The following is a 14,711-nucleotide window of genomic DNA, read 5'->3' as shown; positions in this document are numbered from 1 at the left end:
CTGTTTGGCGCCGCCAAGTGCATCATAAGGACTTTTAGTCTGTCATGAAGGTATTCATGAAGTGGTTAATTTGCGGCAAATAATCAGGTAACAAAAGCACCATTTCCAGCCAAGCAAAATTGTAGTAATGTGGAAACTGCCTTGTCTTTCTAATAAAGCAAAATTCACTTTCCCTTTAACTGAAGGCTTCTTATTAAGGGGGGACACTGGTCTTAAAACAGCCTCTTTTAATTTTCAAGCAACCTTTGTGAAACTTGTCAGTCTTGCTGCTTTTCTCCCACTGATTTCAGATATGCCATTATTTTCTCAGTAGGTCAATTAGTTCCCAAGATAATTAGCACTAATTAGCCATTTTTAGTCAAGCAATAGACAAAACAGTGTTGGTCATAAAACTGTAATCTTTATATTTTCCAATACTATGAATCCTGGTGAGTGCAATAATCGAAGCAGTTTTTTGATGCATCGCTTGGAATTAATTTTAAAGCTCATTAAACTTTGGTAGCACCAGTGGCAAGGAGCCATTTCGAGTGCCCATTTCAAACACCAAAGTTTAACGAGCTGTAAAATTAGTTCCAAGCAATGCATCAAAAAACTGCTTCGATTATTGCACTCACCAGGGTTCATAGTATTGGAAAATATAAAGATTACAGTTTTATGACCAACACTGTTTTGTCTATTGCTTGACTAAAAATGGCTAATTAGTGCTAATTATCTTGGGAACTAATTGACCTACTGAGAAAATAATGGCATATCTGAAATCAGTGGGAGAAAAGCAGCAAGACTGACAAGTTTCACAAAGGTTGCTTGAAAATTAAAAGAGGCTGTTTTAAGACCAGTGTCCCCCCTTAAATGAATTTTTTTTTATTTGAGCAGTATTAATATTCTCGGATGGCCAGGCTTTTTAAAAACTACAATGTAAATTTGGTGTCCCACTAGACGACATTATAACCAGCATTTGCATACCAAGCTGAACATAGCACTTATCTCAAAAGGATTTCCTTTGCAGATACGTCGCAAGGCATTAAAAACAAAGAAAACCTGACAGGAAACTCATCCTATACAGCAGGAATAAGACAGTAGCTGTGACAGGAAAACTTTGGCGCTCAGAAGAAATGAGAAATTCAGAGCTTGCTCCCTGCCTGAGAGGACAACATTGACAAAATGATTAAACCACGATGGCTTAATAAATGATGCCTCCTTCAAAACACATCAGAGAGTGTCATGTGCGGAGACCTACTGCCCTTTCATCGTAATTTTCAGCACAATCATTTTTCCACCAATGGCACCAATCAAAGCCCAAAGCCTTTGCAGGGAACTCAGCACTGCGGTGCCCTGTATACAGAGTTTAGACTACAATAGTTAATTTTTAGGCTTCCGAAGCTTATGTAGCGAAAGCGAATGCCTTTGCATTAATCTTGTCGCAATGGTAGAAGAACAAGCACAATTTCTGATTGCATTTGAAATGGCAAATGACAGTTATCACCCTGAACTACCATGTCCAGCACTTATTTCCATGCATACTTTCGTGCCTAACCTACACAGGAGTGGACTCTTTGGATTCAAAAGGGATAATAGCTCAACAAAGACTGCATGAGAAAATGACTGCAACGGGCTCAGTACACACAATGCAAAACTTGAAACGGTGATCTTATGGCAATTTTTCAAAAAGATGAGTATATACGTCCAACTCATTCCTGCCTTGTCCTTCTGCACCTTTCTTGTTTTGTTTTTCTTCTTTTCGGAGTAACTCGGCATATTTGTAAGTGCTCTGTTAAACAAAGATGTAATGGCACAAAAGCTATTTAAGCAATGTTTCTCTGCAAGCAATGACTGTAATACGGTATTACAGAACCTAACGAGCACCTCGCAATGTGATGCAGTGATGAAACACAGTGCTTGTTAATGCTGAGACAATGGTGTCTCGATAGAATAAGACGACTAGTAAGGCGAGGATAGTTCGGCAATTATTGAAATTAAGGCTGAATCTCGGGGGGGAAAACATGAGAGTGTGCAATCATGCTTGGCTGCAGACATAACCAAAGTGAAGAGTTTGAGCCTCTTTCATTCAAACCTCACACTGTGTACTTGAAGCTCGACCAATGGACAGAGATTGGAGCACTGGCCAAAATTTCCAAACAGCATTAATTATAAGCTCACCAATGAAGCCATAAGCTCACCAACGAAGCCACAGTGCTCTTGATGAACCGTGCAGCACTGAAGACGAGCAAAATGAAGCTTATACACTGCACCAAACTGCTTCAGGGAACTGAGAACGAAAAACTGAAGACAGTGTGCTTCGCATGCATTTCAACTTGGCTTTGTCATGACGTCATATACCGCTGACAAAAATCACAACTGTTTTTCTTTTTCTTCCTTGTACACCACTTAAGGTGCCTAAAACCAAACTTCCAGCACCTCAGCTACTTTCACGTGTCTGGCATACAGGGCACCCAATCCTTGCTCGGATCACCAAGAAATAATGCCTTTGATTTGTCGACGACATCAGTCAAGGTGTCGGTGCACTCCATTGCTTTCATTGGATTACGGCAAGAGAGGCCGGTAACATCATGCAGAAAAATGAGAGAGAGGTGGGGGGAAAGAGAGTGAACACTGTGGTTTTTGCTTTCGTCTACCCGACGTGCTTGTCCTCCATAACCACATCATAACACGTACATCTAACCAACCAGGTGAACTATTCCTACCTTCCACCCTACTTGATCACAAAACATAACGCCTCATCTCTCTCTGAACCTGACCAATTTCAGCATCTCACGCTCACCCCCCAGTCCTTTTTGTGCCTTGGAAATCGACTAAAACGTGAAAACCAAAACGTGATGAGGCTCAGCGTGTTGTCGTATATCTACCCAACCAGGTGAACTGTTCCTACCTTTCACACTACTTTTACTAACAAAATTTAACTCCTGATCTCCCGATCTGATCCCTTGTCTGACCAACTTCAGCATTTCACACTCACCCGCCAAGCCCCTTTCTTTTGCTTCACGAATCGACTAAAACGCAAAAACCAAAACGCGACACTGCTCGGTGTGTCGTAGACAACATTCCCGCACCAAACGACCCTGAGCCAACAAAGACTTGGCAGAAACGGAGCCAAGAAGGAACCTCCTTATCCTAATCTCCTAGTGGCAAAAGGTGAAACGAAAAATCATCGCTACTCGGAATCGGAGCCGTCGCGGTCGTCGTCGTCGTCGAAGCCGTCGAGCGCGACGTCCTGCAGGAGCCCGCGCAGCAGCGCAAACTCGAGCAGGGCCAGGTGGCAGAAGACGTACTGGTCGGGCATCTGGATGCTGAACGCCCGCTGCGCGCGGATCCGCTCCACCGTGGAACGCACGTCCACCCGGCCCTCTTCCTCCAGCTGCCGGATGCAGATGTCCAGCGTGATGAACGTGCCTGCCAGGGGGCCAGGGGGTAGAGAGGGAGAACGGGGGAGGCGTCTTCGAGAAACGATCCCAGCATGAAACTGAGGCACAGCACCCCCTTTCTGTACATCATGGTTCACCAGAAGCTCTGTACCAGAGAGCAGCTTTTTACAACAAAACTGTTTTGGTTCTGACCAAAATTGTGGGTGCATCTTGGGTCATGTTGACATACAATCGCACGTACCCTGCCCCAGAGCTAGAGTAAAATGTGCTCTAGCTCTCAACCTGATGAGGGTGCAGTGGAACTCGATGATATGGCTTTCCAGGGACCGCGCCAAATTGTCGTATGACCAGTGTACAGGTAAATGCTGCCCTAGTAGGCGGTCTCATGCGACAGGTGGGCTAACTTATTTAAATGACTATATTTAGTGCGTTTTTACGTAATTTGCGAACCCTTGACTGAAATCCCAAGTTTCTAAAAAAAAAAAAAAAAAAAAGCCATCCGGCAACAACGGACTTCCAGTTACAACAGACCATTTCTGTTCGTTTGTTTGGTCCCCGTGCATTTTAAGGGAAGTCCACTCCGTACATAACGGGCTCGGCTATACCAGACTAACGGCTACAACAGACTAAATTTTAGGCAAAAATTGTTTAGACTCATTGATAATAGCGGACTTCTGCAGTGGGGGCGCCTGGTACGCCTTTTCTTTATTTTGGTTGGCATAGAATGGGTCGTTGGCGCAGCCAAGCCAAGCCAGTGCCGGTGGCCGTTTTTTTTTTTTTTTTTTAATGCAACCAGAAGCATGAGCAGCAGGATAGTCGATTTCACTCGTAGATAAATTGAGCATAATTAACGCTGTCAAACATAGTGAAAAACAGGCCAACATCCCCAGAAGTACCAGTTTTCGACTGTCAAGAACACAAGGCTGCTGCCAAAAAACGCGACTCCGGTGAGATTGAAGAACAGAACTTTCGAATACGCGAAAAGGTGCACCCGGAGGCCGAGTCTGCCCTAGACACAGTCTTTTTCCCTAATAAAGAACTCGTGTTCAGTGAAGTTTGGCATTCATTATTCTCATCAGGGTGTTGGTACGAAATGTTTTTCGTTTCGGTTTCGTTCCATAAATAAAAGTTCCGTTCCGTTTCAGCCCCGGAACGAAAAAAATAATGGTTTGTAACGGTTCATAACGGTTCGTGTTTGCGCGAAAAAAATTTAGATTTGTGAAATTGTTGAAAAGATTGAGAATTATGAAATTTCGTTGAAAAAGGCGAAGTCATGCCTAATATGTTATTAAAAAATATAATTTCTGAGTAACTCATATAGTTGTAATGTTATTGTCAAAAGTTTAAAATGGTCTGTCTCATGGAACACTGTAAAACTCCAGTTTTTAATCTTAAAAGAGCATGTAAGAGAATAGGTAGCAATGGATTAACATCAGTACCCAGTACAACACACCAAAAGGCTGTTCGCGCTGGTAGTGGTGTACACACTAAAGGTTGTAGTTTTTCCTCATTGCTTTTATGTCTTCTTTTAGAATATTAGCGTTTATTATACATGTATCACACCCCCCCATACAATGTAGGGCTAACAGGTATTTTATTAAACTAACCAAATAAATAAATAAATAAGGCCATGACGTCTGCATCGCAGCCAGACGACCGCGGCAATCCCGCGTGGAGCTCAGCACTGCGCCTATCGGAACAAACGGAGAGAGTATGGGAGCAGGCAGCAAGCCTTCTGAAGGAGAATGGGTGCCAGAAAGACGAAAGACGATTTTATGCCAGAGAATCAACACAATTTTTCATCTCGCAGAATGGAAATTGAAATGATTCCTGAAATACCTGAAATGGCCACTCAACCCGAAAACCGAAACGTTTCGCTCCTGAACGAAATTCGTTTTCGTTCCAGCCAAAAAAAATTGTTTTTTTTCGTTCTTCGTTTCCGGTTTTCGTTTCGTTCCGACACCATGATTCTCATTCAGGCATCATTCCCGGTCCTTTCAATAAAAAATGTAAGAAATACTTCAAGTAGGGGAATGGTTTCCATTCATTGTGTGCAATTTGCCGCTGGCCGTGCGCAATCCAACTGGTCTACCATATAATGCGGAATATAGTAGGTTGAGCCGGGATGTAGGTCGACCCCTCTACCTTGTAACCGAAAAATGCAAAAAATTAGGTACATAACATCGTTTTACTAAGGCTATAACTTGTTTCGTCTCAGATTATTTGCTAGGGCTATCTGAAATGTCATCGGACGACTGCTTCTGGCTGGCTCTTCCCACTCAACAAGTCATCCTCGGTGCAGTCTAGGGAATTGCTTGTGCAACATTCACAAAGCCATGTCATCGTGAAGCGAGCACACAGCATGGGACACTCATGTACAGACCCTTGTGAGAGCCAGTCTGCACAGGCGGCCAGCAAGCGTCTTGGGGTATCCATTCGTAGAGACGTGCACCCAGAAGTGCCCACGAAACTAGGTCTTCCGAGCGTTGCATACTGAGAGCTGCCTATTCAGATGATGCAAGTAGCGTACACTTTTTTTTGGTGACCCTGAACTGGCACAAGGTGGACATGTTTTCGTTGGCTTTGGCATACTCCCTAACTTCTCTTTGAAATGCTGCAGTGAAAATGCCTAAACTCATCTTCAGCACAAAGCAAATAACACGCACACATTCACTGACAGTGGGGACAGCTGAAGGGAAGCAGCAAAACAAAGATGGCGGCGGTGGTGCCTTTGCGGTTCGGATGGGCTCGGTGCGCTGCCCAGTTGCCAGACGACAACTAACATTACTGCAGTGACTGCTATATAGGTCGAGGGGTGACTTTTTGGCAAATTTTTCCTTGAAAAATCTCGACTTATATTCTGCCTTACACGGTAACTTTCGATTTGACAGCTGTCCTTCATCACATTATTTCGTATCAGCTGTTGTACTGACCAGACTAATATCAAACTGCAGAAGCTGCCCTCGGGGAACGCCAGGCAGCGATCCGAATTGTTTGACGGACGGTTTTGGGCAAACCAGCCTCCTCGTCACTAAGGGTTTGAAAAGAGCCTCGCTAATTCTGCTGGCTTTGACTGTTTTTTATAACTAATTAGTAATTGCTCCTAGTTATATTCTCGCTTTATTTGCTCAGCTTATGTGCGTTTCTAGCATAGTGCCTGCGTTACTTGGCCTGCGTGCAGTCGGCCGCAGGCCTTTTCTAGGCTCCGGTGCTAAGCTTCGAAAACGGCGTCAGGCGATTCTTTTACCCAGCCTGAACGCTGTGTAGAGATGCTGCAGGCGTGCAGAAAGTAGAAATTGTCTGCAGAATTTATGTGCAGTACTGGTCAAAGTTCCCACTTCATGCTCTGTGTGTAGTTATTTTGTTGAGTGGTGGCAGCTCTTGGTTATAACAGCAATGGTGCTGCTGTTCATGGGAACCTGATTAGAAGCCGCGGCTAAAAAGTCCTGCTGGGGACCACTGCACGGTGCATCAAATCATCACACTGTTATCATTCTCGTCGCTGTGTAGGATCAAACTGGCTCACAAAGGAAGTTAGATGGAGCGTGAACCAGTGCCAAGATGGCCAAACCAAAAGGCTCACACACCAAACGGTGCTCATCCATACCCAGGTTGGGCACGAACTTAACTTAATGCTACTGTGCAAACGCGGAGCTTGTAACAAAAGGCATGTGCTCTGTTGCTCGTATTTCAATGTATCTGGATAGTACAATTCTATCACACACAAAGTCCTCTTTGGCGGCCTCCCACCCCGGCGGGAAGAATCGAGGAAGCATCCCAATGCTCAGGCCCTCACCGGTGCGGCCGATGCCGGCGCTGCAGTGCACGACGATGGGCGGCCCCAGAGGGTGGCCTTCCCACTTGGGCTCCATCGAGGCGGTGGCCAGGGCCTGCTTCTCCCGCACCACTCCCCGGAAGGCCAGCATGGCCAGGGCAGAGTCCGGCACCCCGTAGTCGGGCCAGCTGGTGAACTGCAGGTGGCTCACCGACCGGGACTCCTGGCTCTGCAGGCAAGCGGGTCCCCAATGGTTTGAGCCAGAGCTCTCTGCTACGCCATGTCTCGCAAGCTCACTCATTGCATCGCAGTGACTTGAGCCACCAGAGTGCAAGTGTGGCAGGTGTGAGGTCACGGCGCGTGATTCGCCGTGGCGCCTCACCACTGTGGCAGCACCACGTGACTAGGCGAGAGCTTAACGGCTGCTTCTCCGGCACTTGATGGCATGCTGGCTGGGCTGTCTCTGAGTGCGATTTTGCGCAAGAGGCAGGCTGAATCCAATCACACAGTAGCCTAATTTTCATGAAACACTGTGCGCATAGTCCTTGCAAAACCAAGCCAAACAGACCTTTCCCTAGTGATAACTAGGCTGGCAAGGGTTCAACCTCACTCATCTTCCAACTGCATGGATACCTACCTCCCATTGCCAGGCACACAGTGACTGAGGTCCCCGAAAAGGGACACTCCTCCCTGTGACATGTAGGGCAGCAGGAGGCCGACAACAAGCGTGATGATACATAACCAAAGAACAGGACGAGAAAAATGATGGAGGCAAGAAAAGTGAGCTGAAGTGATGAGGTAAAGACACTTAAAGGCACAGAACAGACCACTCAATTTGGACAAGGGGAGGGGCCGTCACAAGGGTGAGCTATACGCCTCGAGCTTTGAGATCGCTGCGCCGCCTGCCGCCGCTTCTCCGCGGCGTTGACGGGATTTGTGCTGTGTGGCTGATAGGGGTTCGTGCAGTGTTTTGGTTCTGTTTCGCTTCTTTTCGCCTTTCCGCGCCTTAAAAAAAACTTATGTTGACGTCTATAGGCAAAGAGTACGTTTAGGTCACTTAAAAAGCAGCTGCGTCTTCATAGAGTACGCGATCGCCTGCAAGAGCTACCCGGGGACGTGGTTCTGCGCGCTTCGTCACCGCTCTTCCGGGCGTCGGCGACGGCAGCAGCATATCACCCATCTCACCTCCAAAACATCAGGCACAAATGAATTCTACTGTCACTTCGTTTAGACCTGATACTGGCACAATGAGAGGTTGCAATGGCTTCATTTTGCAGCGTGGACAATGAACGCGGCTTCGTTTCGAATATATACGTCGCAGAAAAATGTGTTTCGGGGATGTGATTACCCAATCCCGGACAATAACTAATGCCTGTTATAAGAATATAAACCATGCGAAAATGTTAAGTAAATTCCAAGCCTGTGCGTCGTTAAATATGTGCCCACACACGCCATATAGCAAGAACCAAGGCAAGTTAATGAAACCACGGGGAAAAAATGCTGTGCAAGTGCGTAATTAAGAAACATAATAGCTCTAACAGAAATGAAAAAAAAGTGCAGCTTCTGACATGCTAAAGACGTTCGTTGAAACTTAAGCCAGGTAGGGTTCACTAGACCAACTATACGCGAAATGCACTGCTTTTTCGCGAGACATTGGTGAGGGGGGGGGAGGAGGGGGACGCTGTGTACAAATGCGGAGCAGAATCAAGCAATGACCGGTTTAGTAATCCCACGCACAAATCTAGCTCTCGTTCACTTTCCTTTTGTTTTTCTACTTCAACGAAGAGCTGATCGTACGGCGGACGCATTTTTGGAAGTATACAGGCTCGGCTGTTCAACAATTACGCAATGAAAGGTGTCGTACGTTGGAAGAGTGTGGTATGTGATAAGGCCCTCTGATTTCAGTTTCTGCTTTATTATGCAGGCTCCCTGTGCCATATGACGATATTTCGAAGAAGGATTTAGTCGCGGACGCTGATTATATTCTAAGCCCGTCTCTGCGCGCTGCTCGCACAGGATACATGTAGCAGATGAAATTGTGTGCGGGCGCTCACCTCACGATGACGATTCTGTCGTGCGCTGATCCCCGAGTACAATTATGCATTGTCCATCGTACTTTTGTTGAATATTCCCGAAATTAACATAGACTGGCTTGTAAATGGTGGTGATCAATACCTGACGTATAATATTGGCAAACGCAACTGACATGCTGTCAGGTATGAGTGCTTTGCTTTTTATGTAACCACACAAAACCGATTTAAATCGTAGTGTATAGCCGTAGCATGAACATCTGAGGAACCGGTCGTTACGGAGACACAGCTAGTAAATTCAGGTCAGTGTAACTACAATCGGCTCCATCATACGCCGGTTCCGCGACGCTGGCCTGTGGAACACACCTGGTGCTTATACAGACCGAATACACCACACTAAGATCGCGTCAGAAGCATTTACACTCCCTTAAACACACCCCATTTGCGAACAGAGTGACTGCTCCACATAAACACTGATTTCAAACGCCCGCAAACGGTAAATCTCAGTCGTAAACGTGCCGCAAAAGCAGCGGCGGCACTGGGGAGCGGGGCGCGGACTCCCGCGGCTGCTTTCGAAATGGGCCGCTAGGGGGATTTCAGTGGCGCCCCTACAGGCCGCGCTCGAGGCGTATAAGTGAAAAGAGTGGGCGAAACGGCTAATGTGCCACCAACGGCTAACGTGCCACTACGTCAGAAAGTGAGGAAAGAAAAGAGTAAAAGCTTTAGCAGCAATACAACTGCTGGAGTACATTGCAGGTGTAAAATGATCACTTCCCACACTGCAGGTACGGATTCGGATCTCAATTAACCGTGTAAATTTTGTTTCTACTAGATTTTCACAGTAACAGGAAACTACCTCTGTTCCTGATTTAATCAAAAATTCTAATGCTCGCAATTCCCCAATCTAGTTCTGATGCAACAGATCTGGACACGTTTGTATAGACAAGGGCAAATACCCCAGCGATTATAGGTCATGTTTCTTGTCTGTTTATGTAACTGCTCTTATTGAAACACTCACCAGCATTATACATCGGTTTATTAATGCTTGGGTTACATGTTACACATGCAACGTTCCAACCATTAATCCAGTCGCTGCATTTGTTTTCTACTAGCAATTTTTTGCTCCTCCCTATGTTTGAATGCAGCACATGGTGCAAAAATTTAAAATCATCCAATTCTGTTAGTTTCATTGTTTTTTTTTTTTCATTTTTATTGAAATGTGTGTGTCTTTACGGTATACTTATGTGTAACTTTATGTTCATGCCCTTCCTGCAAAATCCCTGATGCATTTGGCAGTACGTCTAAATAAAATAAATAAATAAATAAATAAAAAAAGGGAACAAGTTCCCAGCTGGACACTGGTCATGGCCGCTGTAATACTTCATCCAGAGGCAATGGTACAAGGATTGCAGACAGTGGCAAAATTGTGCAAGGGCAAAGACAAGGGCAATGACTTGCACCTCACAATAAACGTGGACACTGACACTGCACATATCTCACGCGAGAAACACAGCCCGATGCCCGAGGCAGTGGTCACCTCGCAGTTGTACAGCTCCAGCTGTGTCTCCTGGTAGTCGGGCTTGGGCTCCTTGGCCAGCACGGTGATGCGGAAGAGGTCGTCCAGCTCCACGGTTGAGCCAGGCTCCCCCGGGGGCCAGTACTGGCCGCACTTGCCCCGCCCACGCTCAAAGGTCCGCGTCGTCATCACAATCACTGCACACCGCTGCTCCCAGATCATCCGCCAGAAGTCGCAGTACGTCTTGGGCAGGGGCCCTGGGAGGGGGGTCAAACACGGCAGGTGAGGAGGTATTTCCAATCTCCGAGTGACATTGTAACCGCAGCTATGCGACTCTCAAACACAAAGCTACGACAACCTGCATTCTGTAACAAAAATGACCTGAGAGATAGAGAGCCACCCTCATCCCAAAACGGCGCCTCTACACCTCCCGGTGAGCGCCATTTAAAGGGACACTGAAGTGATATGTAAACATTGCGGGATTACTTGCGCAAATTGTAGTCCGGAGTCCCCAGGCGATGTTACGACCACTCTGGGCGCGTTTACGCGATTTTATTTAGTAGAAAAATTAATTCGAAAATGCTGTCCTCCTCTCTTTACGCTCGCCCATTTTCTGCGGCGTTTTCGTGTGACGTCGCGGGGAGCCGAGCTCGCAATTGGCTGCGCTACTGCAAGGCTCCCCGGCCTTCAGACAGAGTCAGTCGGCCCAGCGTTTTGTCCGCCGGCCGCCGACGGGTCGTCGCAATTCGTTCGCTCAGTTGAAACGAAGCCAGGGCACGTTTGTGAATTGAAGAATGGGCCTTTCTTTACTTGGTTAGTTTGTACACTGTATCTAGCTCCAAGTCAAGGTCGCTTCACACAAGCGCTGCACAAGCGCACATGCGACGCTTCGCTGACTGGTACGCCAGTAGGAAAATATAAGGCCTCTTGACAGCAGGAGAAGAGCCAGCGAAGTCAATATAGGTACTAAGGAAATAAAATCAACTGATATTTTACCGTACAGCGTAAAAATAGGGTGCGGGAAGCACTTTTTTGCGCTGGGCGAACAAGCACAGCGGTCAGAAGCACGATTACGCATCTGCGAACGCTTTTCCGTCTACGAAATGCAATTGCTAGACGTGAGCTATTGTGGAAACTCGGGGGACGCTTACTGCACGAGCGCAATACAACAAATAGTCACCTAAGCTGCTTGAAATGCCAGAACTAAATGAAAGTGTAAACTTGTTGTACAATATATACCTTATATTACCAAAGTCGGCGGAGCCCGTCCCGTGGCCGAGTGGTCTGGGGCGCAAGATATGTTGCCGCAAGTGTTTTGCAAGTCACGAGTTCAAGTCCCCGCGGGTACATGCTTTCTTTTTTTTTTGTAAGTTAACTTTTTCGTTTTCTGCCGATGTTTTCTACATTGAGTTCACCTTTTTTTGGGCCGCAACGTTCATGGCTCCACGAACTAGTTCACAAAACGCGCGCAGGCTGGCACTGGCGCGCTAGCGAGTTCTTGTTGGCGTGCTGTTGCCATAAGCACCGACTGCTTGCGGGCAGTGGGCACAGGCCAGAATGAACAGACCCTTGGCCTGGTGCGAACACGCTTTTTACGGTACAGGCATGAGTGAGGCAAGCTCCAAATATGGGGGAAAAGCGCATGACATTTGGGCGTCTGCGGGTACGCGGAGGGCGTCCATGCACTGCGTAGGCCTCGGCTAGTGAATGCTACGATTCCAAGCCGTCCTGGGAGGCTTATCTTTATGCATTTTTACAGCTGACAACATGGCAGAAGCGCGGTACGATGATTACCGAGTTATTGAGAATGCCCATCCAACAACGCCACCGGTTGTGTTTTACAGAACCGAAACCGAAACCGAAACTTGTTTGGTTGCTCACCTTGGGCATCGTTCAATCACGGTGCCCGCTCCTCCCAACGTCACAGCTTTAGTTGGTGCGGCCGCCGCAAACCACGCATGGTAGTTTTTCTTCTTTCGCACTTTGTAAAATAATTACCAATTTGTCAACTGGATAAACGATGAAAAGTGTGCTAATTTGAGCCAGTCTACGCAGTGCAAGCAAAAACGGGAGCTTGGCAAATTCACTTCAGTGTCCCTTTAACAGTGCCTCGAAGCAAAACACCAGACGGCGATAATTGCACACAGCAAGTTCTATTGCAGCACTATTTAGGAAACAAATTCCCACCGGTCTACTCGGATATTTCTTTCCACCTGCCGTGGTTCCCCCTTAACTCTATCCATAATCCCCCTCAGGCCAGGATTAGAGATAACAGAGAGATCTTCAAATTGACGACTAGCAACACCTTAGGTAACTGAAGTAGGCTAGATAATTACATGAATACCTGACTTGCCACCAAAGAAAGTGTTGCTTGCCAGGGTGGTTTCTTCAACGGGTTGGCGTAACAGGACACTCCCGGAAAGTGTGAGCTGCCGACGGGGCAAGAGAAAGAAGACAACGCGTTGCTTGTTACCTTGTGTTGATATGAAGGCATTCTTTTGCCGATAGCCATCAACAAAGTTGGCATTGATGTAGGTGCTGCAGTCGTCTTCATTCCTCATGGAGAGTGCCACTCTGCTGTGGTCGAAGCAGAGAACATCCGTGTAGCGGTTCTTGCACTGGTTCGGTTTCAACCTGCCCAGAGAAAAAACAAAGCAAAGGGAAGTCACAAAGAACCGTACGAAAGTCCAGTGCAGCTGAAAACTTGCACAGCGACAGATAAGACATTCGTCCGAAGAGAATACACTGTGCGGCCTTATTACATGTGGCCCTTGATATGATATGTAATACGGTCTTAGCGGCTTTGCAGTCGAGCCCACTTATAACGATACCGTTTACAACAATATATTGGATATAACGATGAACAACTATGGCACCGTCCACTTTTGTATGCTTTATATGGTAAAATACACCGCTTGTTACAATCGTCCAGTGCCGTGATATCAGATATAACGATTGAATCCATCACAGCGTGCACCAAAAATGCGAGCTGCCGCCATCTGCCGGCATGCGCCGTGAGCCTCCTCGCATCCCTTCCACTCTTCGGAAAACGAATCGACTGCGCCACTTACGAGGACATGAGGGAGGAGGAGAGAAGCTTTCCTTCTGAACCCCCTCCCAGCGCCGCCGCTTTGGCATTGTCCCCACTCACTCGCGCCACTCGCTCACACGTTTGCTGGTTGTGCCATGTGCACACCGCTTTGAATTTCACTCGGTGCCTCAACTGCCTTTGCCTTTCGGCGAGTGGGACTTCAGAACCAATGTTTCGAAAATGTCCAAGTGCCTCACTGATGAGGTGATCGTTGCTTCGAATACGTGCCATGGACAGCGGTGGCAGTGACGACTCTGACAACGTGGTTGAACAGCCTACTCAGGCAGTGTCTTCGCAGGAGTGCCAGCGCATGATTCAGTCCCTCAGGAACTTCATTTCCGCCAAGGACCCTTTGCTCAGCTAGGTGAAGGGCCTATAAATGCTCTTGAAAAAGATGTAAGCCAGCTTCACTTGCACAAAACAAATCTCATCGACTATGGCTTCTTTTTTGCAAATTAGTAGCAGTACAACCTCGCTTGCAAGCGAACAAAATGGCTTAAGCCCAGTTTCATCTTTTTTTTTTTTGCAACCCACTATAACAATTATTGGTTATAATGATGGGATTTCCTTGGCACTTGGATTTTGCTATAAGTGGATTAAACTGTATTACAAGATGAAACAACAATATCTCATACGTTTTAAACCTGGTTTAAGGCTATCTCAGTTTTTAAACTCTTTGTTCAGCTGGATTATAGCAAATATTGACATTATGCTTTTCCCACGCAGGCTATACTGGTTAAATTTTGGCCTGTGGCTTGCAACATCAGACGATGCTAGGAAATCAGTGAGGAGAATGCTGCAAGGGTAACGGCACTTCTAATACCCTTTTGTAAAAGAAATGCACAAAAATTTGTGAGTATAACTAAGAACACAGCCTATGAATCTTGAAATTTAATCTCCTGAGGTATAATTTGACAAT

General features: G+C 46.6%; 1 protein-coding gene across 2 annotated transcripts in view; it reads right to left on the bottom strand.

Moving 5' to 3' along the window:
• Positions 1–2,167: 2,167 nt before the first annotated feature.
• The window catches only part of Ptpmeg2 (Protein tyrosine phosphatase Meg2), a 32,940-nt gene continuing 20,396 nt past the window's right edge, over positions 2,168–14,711 (bottom strand). For both annotated transcript variants that reach the window (XM_077700728.1, XM_077700727.1), the window contains 4 exons: positions 13,175–13,335; positions 10,723–10,958; positions 7,177–7,384; positions 2,168–3,408 (listed from right to left, as the gene is read on the bottom strand). In XM_077700728.1, the coding sequence (XP_077556854.1) occupies positions 3,170–3,408; positions 7,177–7,384; positions 10,723–10,958; positions 13,175–13,335 (844 nt within the window). In that variant the 3' untranslated portion in view covers positions 2,168–3,169. The remainder of the gene's footprint in view (positions 3,409–7,176; positions 7,385–10,722; positions 10,959–13,174; positions 13,336–14,711) is intronic.

This window comes from Haemaphysalis longicornis, unplaced genomic scaffold (genome assembly GCF_048455015.1).
Source record: "Haemaphysalis longicornis isolate Haplotype H1 unplaced genomic scaffold, Haemaphysalis longicornis Haplotype H1 scaffold_2, whole genome shotgun sequence".
Taxonomy (NCBI): domain Eukaryota; kingdom Metazoa; phylum Arthropoda; class Arachnida; order Ixodida; family Ixodidae; genus Haemaphysalis; species Haemaphysalis longicornis.
The sequence above is the reverse complement of the archived record's forward strand: the minus strand, read 5'-3'. Positions and strand labels throughout refer to the sequence as shown.